Source organism: Symphalangus syndactylus, chromosome 10 (assembly GCF_028878055.3).
Source record: "Symphalangus syndactylus isolate Jambi chromosome 10, NHGRI_mSymSyn1-v2.1_pri, whole genome shotgun sequence".
NCBI lineage: Eukaryota > Metazoa > Chordata > Mammalia > Primates > Hylobatidae > Symphalangus > Symphalangus syndactylus.
In genome coordinates, this window is record NC_072432.2 from 134,169,301 (window position 1) to 134,186,083 (window position 16,783).

A 16,783-nucleotide genomic window follows, 5' to 3' on the forward strand; every position below is an offset into this window, starting at 1 on the left:
TGCTGTAGTGGGGGGCTAGGCCATATGGATCATTTTTAGTGAAGACAAACACTGGGTGAAACATAAAAAGCATTTTTCTAAAGCCATCAAGGAGCTAACAAGCTAGTGAGGAATTGTTGCACCAAGATCTAGAAGACCACAGTCAAAAGAGGTCAATACAGGCCGGGCTCGGCGGCTCACGTGTGTAATCCCAGCACTTTGGGAGGCCGAGGCAGGTGGATCACGAGGTCAGGAGATTGAGACCATCCTGGCGAACACTGAAACTCCGTCTCTACTAAAACTACAAAAAATTAGCCGGGCGTGGTGGCGGGCTTCTGTAGTTCCAGCTACTCAGGAGGCTGAGGCAGAAGAGTGGCATGAACCCAAGGGACGGAGCTTGCAGTGAGCCGAGATTGCACCACCGCACTCCAGCCTGGGCAACAGAGCGAGACTCCGTCTCAAAAAAAAAAAAAAAAAGAGGGGTCAGTACAGCATTTGCCCAGGTCAAGTGGTAGCTGAGAGACGGCAGTGCTTCCAACAGCCTCAAGCAGCGATTTTAAATCTGGGTTTCATGGGCCATGCAATTCAGAAGATTCATGAACTTGGCTAAGAAAAAAATGAAAAAAATTACATTTTTTTTGCACTAACCTCTAAATGAAGCTTAGATTTCCCTTCTATCATGAATCTAGGCAACAAGCCATAGTAATGTGTGTGTGTGTGTGTGTGTGTGTGCATTTTTTGAGACGGAGTCTCGCTGTGTCACCCAGGCTGGAGTGCAGTGGCGCGATCTCGGCTCACTGCAACCATTGGCCAGGCTGGTCTCGAACTCCTGACCTCAGTGATCTGCCTGTCTTGGCCTCCCAAAGTGCTGGAGGTACAGCCATGAGCCACTGTGCCTAGCCAAGCCACAGTAATATTATCAGTTGGTAACAAAGTCCCAAGTACTGATAAGCCACAGTAATGTTATCAGTACTTGTGACTTTGTCACCAGCAGAAATCAGATATCTTCCTACCGCATTTACAGTTGTTGCAGATATCTCAGAATGTCATTTACATTCCTATTTTACAATTTCAGTCATCATTACACCTGTTGCCAGAACGTTATGTAACGCGTTAATAAAGAAGCACATGCACTACTGTTATTGCAAATTTGTTTTTTAATGTTTTGATCACTGTATTTCAACATAATAGATTTCGTTTGACATTACATATTTTATTTATGCATTAAAAAATATTGTTCTCACTTTGGGAGGTCAAGGTGGGAGGATCACTTGAGCCCAGGAGTTCTAGAGTAGCCTAGGCAACATAGACCCCATCTCTACAAAAAATACAAAAGTTAGCTTGGCGTGATGGCACGCACCTGTAGTCCCAGCTACTCAGGAGACTAAATTGGAAGGATCACTTGAGGCCAGGAGGTTGAGGCTGCAGTGAGCCGTGATCATGCCTGGGTGACAGAATGAGACCCTGTCTCCAAATAAACACACACACACACACTCTGACACACACCTACATATGTACATATAAAATGTATATAATGTACATATATAAAATGTATATGTATAGGTACATAGTTCTGAGAAGGAGTCATAGCTTCATCAGACTACCAAAGGGGTCTGTGGAACAAAAATCATGAAGCACCTCCAACCCAGTGGGACTAGAGGGGCAATGCTAGAGTTTAGTGCCTATGAACGCTGGGGGTTCTGGTAAACCACCTTGCAGAATTACTATGTATTGTAATACATAGTATTACATTGTATAAGTGTATAAATAATACATAGTATTACATTATATAAATGTATAAATATTACATAGTATTACATTATATAAATGTATAAATAATACATAGTATTACATTATATAAATGTATAAATATTACATAGTATTACATTATATAAATGTATAAATAATACATAGTATTACATTGTATAATAGAAACTAGGAGTAAAAGTGAATTAGAAGTCAACCACCCCTCACACACACAGATGTTAGTCCAGCTTTGAATCATGTAGATGGCCCTGAAAATCTCAAAATTATAAATTGAATTAAAGCTATAGAGATTGCTGGTGCCTTCAAGAAGTAAACTAAAATCATCTCTGAGGACAGATAACATCTCACTTTGTTGCCCAGGCTGGAGTGCAGTGGTGTGATCTTGGCTCACAGTAACTCCACTAATTTTTGTATTTTTAGTAGAGACGAGGTTTCACCTGTGTTGGCCAGGCTGCTCTCGAACTCCTGACCTCATGTGATCCACCCGCCTTGGCCTCCCAAAGTGCTGAGATTACAGGTGTGAGCCATGATGCCTGGCCTCAAATGACTTCTATTAGTAATTTTTCAAATACAATGTCTAGCATAAAGATAACTAGGCACATATGGAGAAAAGATAGTGTGAATGAGAACCAACAGAAGCAACAGATAATACAAACAGGTACTCCAGACAGTGGAATTACTAGACAGTCTGGAAAACAACCATGCTTGTGGAGATAAAAGATGAACTCAAGAATTTCAGCAAGGAACTAGTATCAATAAAAAGTAACACTGCAGATTTGAAAAAAATGTTAGCAATAGGCATGTCTGAGAGGAAAGGACAACCATTTAGATTGGAGGTGGGTGGGATATTAAAGACAGAAGAGTCTAGAATGATACCTGAGTGAAAACAATAATTACATTAATCAGTGCAGTGGCATATTAAAAAAGAAGTTGTTATTAGTTGGAAGAAGAGTAAAGTGATGTCCTAGCTTTCTCTTTCAGCTACATTCAATCTTTTTTTTTTTTTTTTTTTTTTGAGACAGAGTCTTGCTCTGTCACCCAGGCTGGAGTTCAGTGGCGCAATCTAAGCTCACTGCAATCTTCACCTCCCAGGTTCAAGCAATTCTCCTGCCTCAGCCTCCTGAGTAGCTGGGATTACAGGCATGCACCACCACACCCAGCTATTTTGTGTGTGTGTGTGTGTATTTTTAATCGAGACAGGGTTTCACTATGTTGGCCAGGCTTGTCTGGAACTCTTGACCTCAGGTGATCCACCCACCTCAGCCTTCCAAAGTGCTGGGATACAGGCATGATGCCCGGCCAAGCTAGATGCAGTCTTATTGTCTGGATATACTATAATTTACTTAACCAGTTCCCTAGAAATGATTAGATTGTTTCCAAACTTTTGCTACTACAACCACTGCTGCATTTAATACTCGTGTATATGTGTCATTTCATTCATGCCTAGGGATAAAGTAGGATTATTGTAATATACTTTATATATTGTGCATACTAATCCTGTGTTGTTGGTCACATGCATTGCAGATATTTTCTATGGTGTGTCATTCAGTTTTTTTTGGAGACAGGGTCTCAGTCGCCCAGGGTGGAGTGCAGGGGCACGTGATTCTCCCACCTCAGCCTCCTGAGTGGCTACAGATGCGCACCACCTACACACGCACACCACCACACCCAGCTAATTTTTTGTATTTTTTGTAGAGACAGAGTTTTGCCACGTTGCCCAGGCTGGTCTCGAACTTCTGGGCTCAAGTGATCTGCCTGCCTTGGCCTCCCAAATTGCTGGGATTACAGCTGTGAGCCACCGTGTCCGGCCTAGCTCTTTTTATTTTGCCTTTTATCCCACAGAAGTAGTCAACTGAATGGAGTCAATTTTCTTCATGGTCTTCGGTTATTATATATTACTTAAGGAGTCTTATCCCAAGGACATAAATCAAGTTTCCAATATTTTCTTCCAAAACTTTAGTTTTGCTTTTTTACATTTCGGTATTTAATCCACCTAAAATTAATGGATGTGGTGTGATATAAGAATTGAACTTTTCTCCATATGATAGCCAATCATCCCATTTTATTCCCATTTTATATGTGTGTGTATATATATATATATATGCACACACACATACACACATACATATATGTGTGTGTGTGTATATATACACATTTGTGTATAAAGGCAGGGGTCTCACTCTGTTGCCCAGGCAGAAGTGCAGCCCTGTCCTCCTGGCTCAAGCAATTCTCTCACCTCCACCTCCTGAATAGCTAGGACTACAGGCACACACCACCACGTCCAGCTAATTTTTAAATTTTTTGTAGAGACAGACTCTCACTATGTTGCCCAGTCTGGGTCTCAAACTCCTGGTCTCAACCCATCCTCCTGCCTTATCCCCCTAAAGTGCTGGGATTATGGGTGTGATCCACCATGCCTGACCCATTCAGGTATGTTTTATTGAACAGTCCATTCTTTCTTCCTGACTTTTAATGGTATCGTGTGTGTGTGTGTGTGTGTGTGTGTGTGTGTGTATGTGTTTGGCTGTTCATTTCCATTAGTCTATTAATTTGTTCTAGATCTAAAACCACAGTACTTGCTGTAGATTTTAGTTTAGTTTTGTTTTGTTTTGTTTTGGTTTGGTTTGGTTTTGTTTGGTTTTGTTTTGTTTTGTTTTGTTTTGTTTTTGAGATGGAGTCTCACTCTGTCGCCCTGGCTAGAGGGCAGTGGCACGATCTCGGCTCACTGCAACCTCTGCCTCCCGGGTTCAAGCAGTTCTCCTGCCGCAGCCTCACGAATAGCTGGGACTACAGGTGCCTGCCACCATGCCTGGCTGATTTTTTATTTTAAAAGGGTTTCACCATATTGACCAGGGTGGCCTCAAACTTGTGATCTGACCTTGTGATCTGCCTACCTCGGCCTCCCAAAGTGCTGGGATTACAGGTGTAAGCCACCATGCCTGGCCCTATAGCTTTTAGTTTTAACTTTAAATAACTATTTAAATTACTAAAATATATATGCCATTGTCAATATTTTAGAAAAACTGAGAGAAGAAAAAAATCACGTAACATTTCACCATCCTAAAATAACCACCAATAAAATGTTAGTGTTTGTGCTTCCTTCTTGATGGTGGAGTTAAATGACTGAGCAAAACAATAACATGTCTAGAAAATGGGCCTAGTGCAGAAAAGGCTTCTTTAGCCTAAGTAGGGGAGAACAGAAAGAAAATGTAAATATGTTCTTAAATTTTTTTAAATTTATTATTATTATTTTTTTTGGAGATGTAGTCTCGTTGTCACCCAGGCTGGAGTGCAGTGGCACCGATCTCGGCTCACTGCAACCTCCACCCCCTGGGTTCAAACGATTCTCCTGCCTCAGCCTCCTGAGTAGCTGGGATTACAGGCAGGTGCCACCACACCAGGCTAATTTTTTTGTATTTTAGTAGAGATGGGATTTCACCATTGTGATCGTTAATGGGTGTCAACTTGAGTGGATCGAAGGATACAAAGTATTGATCCTGGGTGTATTTGTGAGGGTGTTGCCAAAAGAGATGAACATTTGAGTCAGTGGGCTGGGGATGGCAGACCCACCCTTAATCTGGTTGGCACAATCTAGTCAGCTGCCAGTGAATATAAGCAGGCAGAAAAACGTGAAAAGGAGAGACTGGCCTAGACTCCCACCCTACATCTTTCTCCCATGCTGGATGCTTCCTACTCTGGAACATTGGACTCCAAGTTCTTCAGTTTTGGGACTCAGACTGGCTCTCCTTGCTCCTCAACTTGCAGATGGCCTATTGTGGGACCTTGTGATTGTATACATTAATACTTAATAAACTCATATATATATATATGAGTTAATAATACTTAATAAACTCATATATATGATACATATATATGAGTTAATAATACTTAATAAACTCATATATATGATATATATATGAGTTAATAATACTTAATAAACTCATATATATGATATATATATATGAGTTAATAATACTTAATAAACTCATATATATGATATATATATATATCTCCTATTAGTTCTATCCTTCTAGAGAACTGTAATACAACCATGTTGGCCTGGCTGGTCTCGAACTCCTGACCTCAGGTGATCCACCTGCCTCAGCAGCCTCCCAAAGTGCTGGGACTACTGGCGTGAGCCACCGCGCCCGGCCTGTTCTTTAAATTTGAAGAATTTTTAGAGGAACGCTAAACAGTTTGTTTTTAAAAGGCCCAAAGAAGAATAAAACCACTTACGTCAAAAGAAGTGTTCCCTGAACATGAAGCAAGCCCCTTCCTTCCTTCCTTCTTTCCTTCTTTCCTGACTTCCTTCCTTCCTTCCTTCCTTTTTTGAGACAGGGTCTCACTCTGTTGCCTAGGTTGGAGTGCAGTGGCACAATCATGGCTCACTGAAGCCTCAACCTCCCAGGCTCAGTCAATCCTCCCACCTCAGCCTTTCAAGTAGCTGGGACTATAAGCACGCACCACCACGCCCAGCTAATATTTTTGTATTTTTTGTAGAGTTGGGGTTTCGCCATGTTGCCTAGCCTGGTCTTGAACTCCTGGACCCAGGCAATCCTCCTACCCCAGCCTCACAAAGTGCTGGGGCTACAGGCATGAGCCACTGCACGTGGCCGAGGCAAGAGACTCTGAAGAAGATAAAACAGTGGACAGCCCAGTCAATAGATTTAGACATCCATCCCACCCGAGAGACTGTAAGAAAGAAGTCGCTCCATCCTCTATCAGATAGGAACCTGGGCCTTCCTTACTGCTTGTCATTCACAGCCAGCCAAGACATCTTAGGCTACACTCCAGTGACCTTTAAAATTAAACTGCTTAATTTTAGTGGATTAACCAGAACAGCCAGGAATGGGTCATGATGACCTGGGAGGAGACCAGCAGTTTGCCTGTGTTCATAAACAAGATCTCATGATCCAATTTCATTCTGGCTTTTAGAAACAAATTAATTTTGTGGGATAAAAAAATTCAGGAGGAAAGGTAAGAAAGGAAGAGGGAAGGAATTAATCAAGTTGGGTTTTTAGAATGAATGTTGAAAAACCAAAATTCAGGCTGGGCGTGTGGCTCACGCCTGTAATCCCAGCACTTTGGGAAGCCGAGGCAGGCCGATCACTTGAGGTCAGGAGGTCAAGACCAGCCTGGTCAACATGACAAAACCCCATCTCTACTAAAAATACAAAAAAGCTGGGAGTGGTGATGCCTGCCTGTAGTCCCCGCTACTTGGGAGGCTGAGGCAGGAGAATCACTTGAACCCGGAAGGTGGAGGTTGCAGTGAGCCGAGATGGTGCCACTGCACTCCAGCCTGGGTGATGGAGTGAGACTCTGTCTCAAAAAAAAAAAAAAAAAAAAAAAAAAAAGTTGGCCAGGCCCAGTGGCTCACCCCTGTAATCCCTGCACTTTGGGAGGCCGAGGCCAGAAGATCACTTGAGCTCAGGAGTTTGAGATCAGCCAGGGCAACACAGTGAGACCCTATGTCTACACAAAATTAGCCTGTGGTCCCAGACACTCAGGAGTCTGAGGTGGGAGGATCGCTTGAGCCCAAGAGGTCAAGGCTGCAGTGAGCTGTGATTGTGCCACTGCACTCCAGCCTGGGTGACTAATAGGAAGAAAGCAATGGAAAAGAAACTGGGATTCTTATAAAAAGCAAGCTAATTTTCTAATCTAAGTCAGAATACCCAGAACATATACAAGGACAAATGAGTCAGTAAAGTGACAAAGCCAAACCTAGAGCTATTTATGAAGAATAGAAAGGCCTATGCTGCGTCAGGAAGAAAAGGCAAACCCAGCGCTGGAATGGTCTACCAAAGAAGGTTGTAAGAGCTATAGTCTTAGACACGACAGAAAAATTAATAGATATTCTTCTGTCCTGAAAGGTTTAAGTGGCTGCTCACCCAACATTTGCAAAGGGCGGTATCAGAAAGTCTCTGGAGTTTCCTTCCAGTTTCCAATCTGCCTGCATGCAGCAGTCTTCCGTAGATTTATGCATGGTTCCACACATCTCTTCCAGAATATTAATACTAATTCCTTACATTGAGAGGCACTTTTTGTTTTTCAAAATATTTTCACAAGGAGCAGGGTACAGTGAAATGATCCTATGACTTGGAGTCAGAAAATGAAGCTCAGGTCCAGAATCTACATTTTTATTAACTCAGCAGCTGTGGAGAAATTACTTCCTTATCTGTAAACTGGAGCTAATAATAATACCAACATAAAAAGTTTACTATAGGGAAAAAGTGAGATGAAGTATTAAAAGGTTTTTGGCTGGGTGCAGTGGCTCATGCCTGTAATCCCAGTATTTTGGAAGGCTGAGGAGGGAGAATAGCTTGAGGCCAGGAGTTCAAGATCAGCCTGGACAACATACCAAGACCCCATCTCTACAAAAAATTTTAAAAATTAGCCTGGTGTTGTGGCATGCACCTTTAGTCCTAGCTACTCAGGAGGCTTAGGAGACTGGCTTGAGCCCAGGAGTTGGAGGCTGCAGTGAGCTATGATTGCATCACTGCACTCCAGCCTGGGCAACAGAGCCAGACCCTGTCTCTAACAAACAAAATAAAATAAAGTACTAAAAGGTTTTTGAGGCCGGGTGCGGTGGCTCACCCCTGTAATCCTGGCACTTTGGGAAGCCAAGGTGGGCGGATCACCTGACTTCAGGAATTTGAGACCAGCCTGGCCAACATGGTGAAACCCCATCTATACTAAAAATACAAAAAATTGGCCGAATGCAGTGGCTCACGCCTGTAATCCCAGCACTTTGGGAGGCCAAGGCAGGTGGATTACCTGAGGTCAGGAGTTCAAGATCAGCCGGACCAACATGGTGAAATGCCATCTCTACTAAAATCATAAAAATTAGCCAGGCCTGGTGGTACACACCTGTAGTCCCAGCTACTTGGGAGGCTGAGACATGAGAATTGCTTGAACATGGGAGGCGGAGGTTGCAGTGAGCCGAGATTGCACCACTGCACTCCAGCCTGGGCAACAGAGTGAGACTCTGTCTCAAAAAAAAAAAAAAGGTTTTTGACTGTAGTCCCAGCTACTCAGGAAGCTGAGGTGGGAGGATCACTTGAGCCCAGGAGGTGGTGGAGGTTGCAGTGAGCCAAGATGGCACCACTGTGCACCAGCCTGGTTGTCAGAGTGAGATCCTGTCTCAAAAAAAAAAAAAAAAGAGGTTTTGAGAAGTCAGAGTATCACACGTATATAAGATGTATAAAATGTTGTCTTCATCTTCTTACAACAATACATTGACATAGACAGTTAGCATTATCCCATTTTCAGATATAAAAGCTGCAGCATTTCCGTAGTCACTGGCAGGCAGTATGGCCAAGCTTGCGATCTAGCACTTCTGACTCAGAAAATCAGTTACCTTTCCCTGACCCCACACTGTTTGTCCAACAAAAATAAGTTCTGACCTTGGCCTCTTCCCATGGCACCTACAGAGGCAATGCCTGCCCAACTGCCTGGTTTCCAACTATGTTAAGCAGTGAGATTGCTTAGATCATGGTAGATCATTTCCAGGTCTAACTTTGGTCCACTATGTTCTTCCAACTCAAGGTCTCTATGGGTGAAAGGTTTTTAGGGTCTTTGAAACTTTTACATATGTTGTGTGTTTAGCCAGATTTGGGGGGGTTTCAGTGTGCAAGATAAATGCACACAATCCTGACAAAAAGAGATCTAAATAACTGTCTAAATAACTGCTCTTTTAGTCTACATTTGCTTTGATAGCAATGCCGGATCACGCTGAACTAAATACTTGGCATTAACCAACGTAAATAGAGAAAAACAACTCTTATGCAATGAGAGTCAGTTGAAAACCTAGAGCTTATTGAAAGTACCAAGAACAAGAGAAAAAGAAATCTGGAAAAACAATCCAGCTACTTTCTCTTCCTTCAAAATAATCACACACCTCAAATAGTAGAAAGTGGATAAAAAATAAATAATAACATGAATCTATCAAAAAAATTGGTATTAACGGCCAGGTGCAGTGGCTCACGCTTGTAATCATAGCACTTTGGGAGGCCAAGGTGGGTCGATCACCTGAGGTCAGGAGTTCAAGACCAGCCTGGCCAACATAGTGAAACCCCATCTCTACTAAAAATACAAAAAAATTAGCTGGGCATGGTGGCACACACCTGTAATCCCAGCTACTTGGGAGGCTGAGGCAGGAGAATCGCTTGAATTTGGGGTAGGGGGTGAGCAGGCGTGGAGGTTGCAGTGAGCCAAGATTGCACCATGCACCATTGCACTTCAGCCTGGGCAAAAGAGCAAAACTCCATCTCAAAAAAAAAAAAGACTGATATTAACAAAGCAAAATTGGGGTGTCAGATAGAAAAATCAATATAAACTTAAAGGCAAAATCATTAAATAGAATAGAGGTTTATCAACCATTAATATAAGACAAAATCACCAAAAAGATATCATAGTAGTGAGCCTTCACATACCAAACAACATAGTGTTACAATATATAAACCCTAAACTGTCAGAAACACAAGAATTTGAGAAAAACCCAACCATCATAGGAGACCTGAAAACTCCTTTCTCAGGATTTAGGAAGTGAGAGAACATTTTAGCAAACTGAGAAAATACTTTTTTAAAAAATTGGATCACCTATAGCCATGAAAGAAGGTTTCAATAAATTCCCCCAAAATGTAGGTCGTAAAGATCACACTCTCGGCTGGGTGTGGTGGCTCACGCTTGTAATCCCAACACTTTAGGAGGCCAAAGCAGGCAGATCACCTGAGGTCAGGAGTTCGAGACCAGTCTGGCCAACATGGTGAAATCCCATCTCTACCAAAAATACAAAAATTAGCCAGGCGTGGTGGCGGCTAATCCCAGCTATTCGGGAGGCTGAGGCAGGAGAATCTGTTGAACCCAAGAGGCGGAGGTTGCAGTGGGCTGAGATCACACCACTGCACTTCAGCCTGGGCAACAGAGTAAGAATCTGTCTCAAAAAAAAAAAAAAAAGAAAAAAAACACATTCTGTGAATGCTAGAAAGCAAGTCTCTTGTGGTCAGCAATCTTACCAGTTTTGTTTACCTTCGTGCTTCAGCACCTAACACATTGTTCAGCAAAAAGCAGAGATCCATAAGAATTTGTTACATAGGAAGAAGGTTAGGCTCTCAATACAACTTAAAGACAACATGAAAAAGATATCCTCCTCCCAATATGATCTCTTACAAATTTTTATAGCACTCTTGAAAATAATTCTTGTGTCAAAGAGAAAACAAATATGCAAATGACAGCCTGTTTAGCAATAAAGCACTGTCTTAAAATGTATAGGTTTTCTTTGTAGAGAAATACAATCTCAAATGCATTTGTTGGGAAACACAAAAGATTAAAAATAAAGGAAACTGAGCATTCCACTGAAGAAGGGAGAAACAGTAGAAAAATGAAAGGGGAAATCATAAAATGAAAACAAAATACTTAACTAGGCAACAAGGAAATCAATATACCTAAGAAACTGAAAAACAAATAAATAAAAAAATTCAAGTCTGACCATGAAAAATATAGAAAACACAGATAAAGCATATTAGGAATAATAAGAGGGCTCTGTTGCCCAGGCTGGAGTGCAGTGACACAATGACAGCTCACTGCAGCCTCCACCTCCTGGGCTCAAGCGATCCTCTGCCTCAGCCTCCTGAGTAGCTGGGAGTAACTGGCACGCACAACCACATCTCACTAATGTTTGTATGTTTTTGTAGAGATGGGGTTTCACCAGGCTGGTCTCGAACTCCTGGGCCCAAGTGATCCCCCCGGCCTTGGCCTCCCAGAATGCTGAGATTACACAGGTGAGCCACTGCACCCCACTGAGGCTTTTTAATAACTAGAATAACACTGTACTTAACTTTATAGTAAGTTTAACATTTAAAGGAAATGGATGATTCTCTCAGAAAATATAAGCAAAACAGACTCAAGAAGAAGTAACATCATTTTGGTTGGTCGGTATTTTGTAAACACATTTCCCCAGTCTTTTGTTTACCTGTTGATTTTGTTTATCATGCCATATATAATTTCTCCCACCCCCAAATTATGCAAATATTGTCCTATAATTCTTCCTTATAATTTACAGTTTTTTATTTTATTTTGAGATGGAGTCTCGCTCTATCGCCCAGGTTGGAGTGCAGTGATGCGATCTCAGCTCACTGCAAGTTCCGCCTCCCAGGTTCACGCCATTCTCCTGCCTCAGCCTCCCGAGTAGCTGGGACTACAGGCGGATGCCACCATGCCCGGCTAATTTTTTTTTTTTTTTATTGTATTTTAGTAGAGACAGGGTTTCACCGTGTTATCCAGGGTGGTCTCGATCTCCTGACCTCGTGATCTGCCCAGCTTGGCCTCCCAAAGTGCTGGGATTACAGGCGTGAGCCACCGCACCCGGCCAGTTTTATTTTTTTATTAAGCTCTTAAATTATTTTTGTTGTGAGATTGGGATCTACACTTATTTTCTTCCAAACAGATAATCCACTTAGTTGATATCATTAACCCCTGCCTGGCACGACCTCCTGATCCCCAGTGACCCAAGAAGCAAGTTGTGTTTGCAGATGCAAAGGGGCTGTTGTTGGCATCGGTGCACAGGTTTGAACCAATTAATATCATTAATTAACCAAGAGCTACTAATACCTACATCATTGAAAATATACAAATGGCTTAATTTAAAAATTGGTGAAAAGTTTGAATATGTCATTCACTGAGAACGAAATGGAAATGGCCAATGATATATGAAAAAAATCCTACCTGCCATTTTCTTTTAAAAATATAACCAAAACAATCATGAGATGCATTTTTACACCTGTCATATTGACAAATATCTTAGTTTGATCGTTTTTAATTATGGTGAAGATATGGGAAAGGGGCAACTTTTTTTTTTTTTGAGACAGAGTTTTGCTCTTGTCCCCCAGGCTGGAGTGCAATGGCGTGATCTCGGCTCGCTGCAACCTTTGTCTCCCGGATTCAAGCGATTCTCCTGCCTCAGCCTCCCAAGTAGCTGGGATTACAGGCGTGTGCCACCACACCCGGCTAATTCTGTATTTTTAGTAGAGACAGGGTTACACTGTGCTGTCATGCTGGTCTCCAACTCCTGACCTCAAGTGATCCACCTGCCTTGGCCTCCCAAAGTGCTGGGATTACAGGCATGAGCCACTGTCCCGGCCAAAAGGGCAACTTTTCAAGGCTACTGGTGGAACTGGGCACGGGGGCTCATGCCTATAATCCCAGCCCTTTAGGAGGCTGATGTGGGAGTATCGCTTGAGCCCAGGATTTGAAGACCAGCCTGGGCAACAGTGAGACCAAATCTCTATTAAAAGAAAAATAATTAAAGTAAATAAATACGACAAACAGGCTGGGCACGGTGGCTCACGCCTGTAATCCTAACTCTTTGGGAGGCCGAGGTGGGTGGATTGCCTGAGCTCAGGAGTTCAGACCAGCTTGGGCAACACCGTGAAACCCCATCTCTACTAAAATATAAAAAATTAGCGGCCGGGCGCGGTGGCTCACGCTTGTAATCCCAGCACTTTGGGAGGCCGAGGCGGGCGGATCACGAGGTCAGGAGATCGAGACCACGGTGAAACCCCGTCTCTACTAAAAAAAATACAAAAAATTAGCCGGGCGTGGTGGCGGGCGCCTGTAGTCCCAGCTACTCAGAGAGGCTGAGGCAGGAGAATGGCGTGAACCCGGGAGGCGGAGCTTGCAGTGAGCCGAGATTGCGCCACTGCACTCCAGCCTGGGCGACAGAGCGAGACTCTGTCTCAAACAAACAAACAAAAAAAAATTAGCTGGGCGTGGTGGCACACACCTGTAGTCCCAGCTTCTAGGGAGGCTGAGGCAGGACCCGCTAGAACCCGGGAGGCGGAGGTTGCAGTGAGCCAAGATCAGGCCACTGCACTCCAGCCTGGGCGACAGAGCGAGTCTCAATAATAATAATAATAATAATAATAAATACAACAAACAAACACAAATCCCGTCTATTCCACAGCTAAGAGGGTTTCCACTTTCAGCATTGTCCCTGTTGTCCCTCCTGTCCTGATCACAGACCCCCATCACTGGTGACCCCAGAGTGATCCCAAATGCTGCCCCGGGTGACGTGCTGGTGGCCTGAGGCAAAATGTCTGAGTCACACTTCTTCTTCTTCTTTCTTCTTTCTTCCTCTTCTTCTCTTCTTCTTCCTCTTCCTCTTCTTCTTCTTTTCTTCTTCCTTTCTTCTTCTTCTTCTTCTCTTCTTCTTTCTTTCTTCCTAGAGATGGGATCTCGCCATCTTGCCCAAGCTGGTCTCCTAACTCCTGGGCTCAAGCGAGCCTCCCACCTTGGCCTCCCGAGTAGCTGGGACCTACTGAGTCACACCTGTAGCCACATCCTTTTCCTTTCTCCAACCCACTGGTTAATCATGAAAGGCTCTTCTGATTGGCTGCCTCTCGGCAGTAATGCCTCAGCGCGGCGGTTCGGAAACAAATAAATAATTCCCGCTGGAAAGCTGTTTCTCAGACAGGAGCAGCGACACCCCTGCCACGCCTGCCCCTGGAGTGGAGTGGGGTAAGCACGCCGGCCTCCAGGAATCGACGGTGCCACGTGGTTCTTCTTGCACTTCTCTTCTTGCCAGTGCCTCTTCTTCTCCAGTTTCAGGGGACACCGTGGGGTGGGCGAGCCCGGGAGAGCGCAGGGAAGGGCGGGCTGCGCTGCAGGTGGGAATGTGCCGTCCTTCTGCGCCCTCAACAGAGCTTCCTTCCTTTTTGCCAAGGTCCCCGTGCCGCCTTCAGCGCGCCGCCCTATGCACCTCTGCCTCTGCGGCAGCGCACCTCTTCTGCAGCCCCAGCGGCCTCCCAGAGGGGCGCCGCGGCCTCGGTTGTCCCGCCCCTGCCTGGCACGACCTCCTGATCCCCAGCGACCCAAGAAGCAAGTTGTGTTCGCAGACGCAAAGGGGCTGTCGTTGGTATCGGTGCACTGGTTTGAAGCCACTGCGGGCAGAGCCTGAAGAGGGCCGGTGTCCCACGTGCAGCCTCCCTGGCCCGGCCTCCTCCTGCTGCAGAACCGCCCCCCACGCCCGGGGCTGCTGCGCCCCGGGAGGGACTATGAGGTATTCAGGGATGCCCGCACTCTCGGGGGCGAGCCTGCAGCCGTGTGCCCTGAAGGGGCTTCCTGCGGGGCACCGTGCGAGCCAGTGGGGACAAGCGGGCGGTGCAGATGCGCACCCCCTGGATGCCTCGGGCTCCTTCCAACAAGAGCCCTGTGTTGGAAAGCCGGGTCCCCGCGGAGGTGAGAGGGTCACCTTCGCCTTCCAGGTGGTGTTGCCGCCGAGTCCCCTGGCCCCGCGGGCCACCGTCCTGTTCTGCTTCTCTTTAGAGCGTGCTCAGCGGCCTTTCGGGGACAGTAATCAAAGGCAAAACTACAGCTGGGTGCCGGATTCGCCGTCCTGCTCATCAGAAGGCAGGCTGAGCCCTCTGCACCTGCCTTTTCCACCTAGGCAAAGCGTGATTTCTTGTCCAGGACGTGCGTGTTTCCTATGTCGGGGAACTTTGCTCAATCTGTTTTCTTGCTCCTGAATTCATAATGGGGAAACAGGACTGATTCAACTCCTAGTCCCTGCAGAAGGCCTCGAATGCTTTGCATTCTTCTCTCACTTCCTGACTACAAGGGATGAGGTTTTTCTTTAGGAAGATTCTGGGAACGGAGTGGGGAAACAGAAGAAATGCAAATAAAGTACTTATATGTAATTGTTGAAAGGGCTTAGCAGACAGTGTCTAAGGACCATGGGTGGTGTGTGTGTGCGCGCGTGTGCGTGCGCGTGTGTGTTTGTGTGTATATTGCAGAGGTTGGGGAGGGTTTCTTTACGTTAAAGATGGGAAAGAGAACTTTGCCCTTCTACTTTCCTCTCCATCTGGGAAGGGCTAGTTTCCTGGCAACTTGAAATAGTCTGGCTTATTCCACTTTTGCCAAAAGGAATGTTCATTAAAGCATCTTCAACAGTTGATAGAATAAACACTTTTTCTCCCTCTTCATCATATAAAAGTGTGGGGAACTCTGTCTCTGTTCATTTCAAAATACGGGTACTTTTAAAAACACTTATTTTCAGTAGTTTAGTACACTTTAATTTTAATTTTTATTATTATTTTTTAGACAGTATCTCATCATGTTGTCCAAGCTGGTCTTGAACTCCTGGGCTCAACTGGTCCTCCTGCCTAAGGATCACTCAGAGTGTTGGGATTACAGGTGTGAGCCATGGTGCCTGGGTACTACTTTTTTTTTTTTTTTTTTTTTTTTGAGATGCAGTCTCACTCTGTCATCCAGGTTGGAGTGCAATGGTGCCATATCAGCTCACTGCAATCTCCGCCTCCTGGGTTCAAATGATTCTCCTGCCTCAGCCTCCCGTGTAGCTGGGATTATAGGCACCTGCCACCATGCACTGCTATTTTTTGTATTTTTAGTAGAGACAGGGTTTCATCATGTTGGCCAGGCTGGTCTCAAACTGCTGACCTCGTGATCCTCCCACCTTGGCCTCCCAAAGTGCTGGGATTACAGGCGTGAGCCACCACACCCGGCTGCTACTACTTTTTTGAGTGCAATTTACCTAGACCCAGAAGCCTGACCTTTGCTCCCACGGCCCCCATGGCTCCCCATTATGTATTGATGGTCCGGTATTGAAAGCGTCCACTGAAGTGTTTGCCTCCCCCAGGATGGGAGAAAGTGAGGACAAGTCAGCCTTGGACACAGCCGGCCCCAGGCTGGCCACCCCTCTGGAGCTCAGAACATATGGATTAGAATAATACATGAGAATGTGTGCCAAGTGTGCCTCTAGCTTCAATTTACAGTGTTCTGAGAGCTTTAGATGTTGGAAGGCTTTAACCTCTTTTCAGGGACTCTTCATTCTTCGATTATTATTCATAGATGACAAATTTTAAATAAAAGATTTCTTTTTGTACACTTTTATCTCTTCTGATACTTGATTTCTTGGACTACATTTGTTTATGCCAATGGCAGGTATTGAGGCTGAGCAAGCAACATTCGCTTTATTTTTTCTTTCTTTTTTTTGAGACAGAATCTTGCTCTGTCGCCCAGGCTG

The 16,783-nt window shown here is 44.6% G+C and overlaps 1 protein-coding gene across 2 annotated transcripts in view; it reads left to right on the forward strand.

The window, feature by feature from the left end:
- GINS4 (GINS complex subunit 4) overlaps positions 1–15,732 on the forward strand; it is a 39,432-nt gene extending 23,700 nt beyond the window's left edge. For both annotated transcript variants that reach the window (XM_063610998.1, XM_063610997.1), the window contains exons 8-9: positions 11,439–11,525; positions 14,465–15,732. In XM_063610998.1, coding sequence (XP_063467068.1) covers positions 11,439–11,484 — 46 coding nt within the window. In that variant the 3' untranslated portion in view covers positions 11,485–11,525; positions 14,465–15,732. The remainder of the gene's footprint in view (positions 1–11,438; positions 11,526–14,464) is intronic.
- Positions 15,733–16,783: the final 1,051 nt, after the last annotated feature.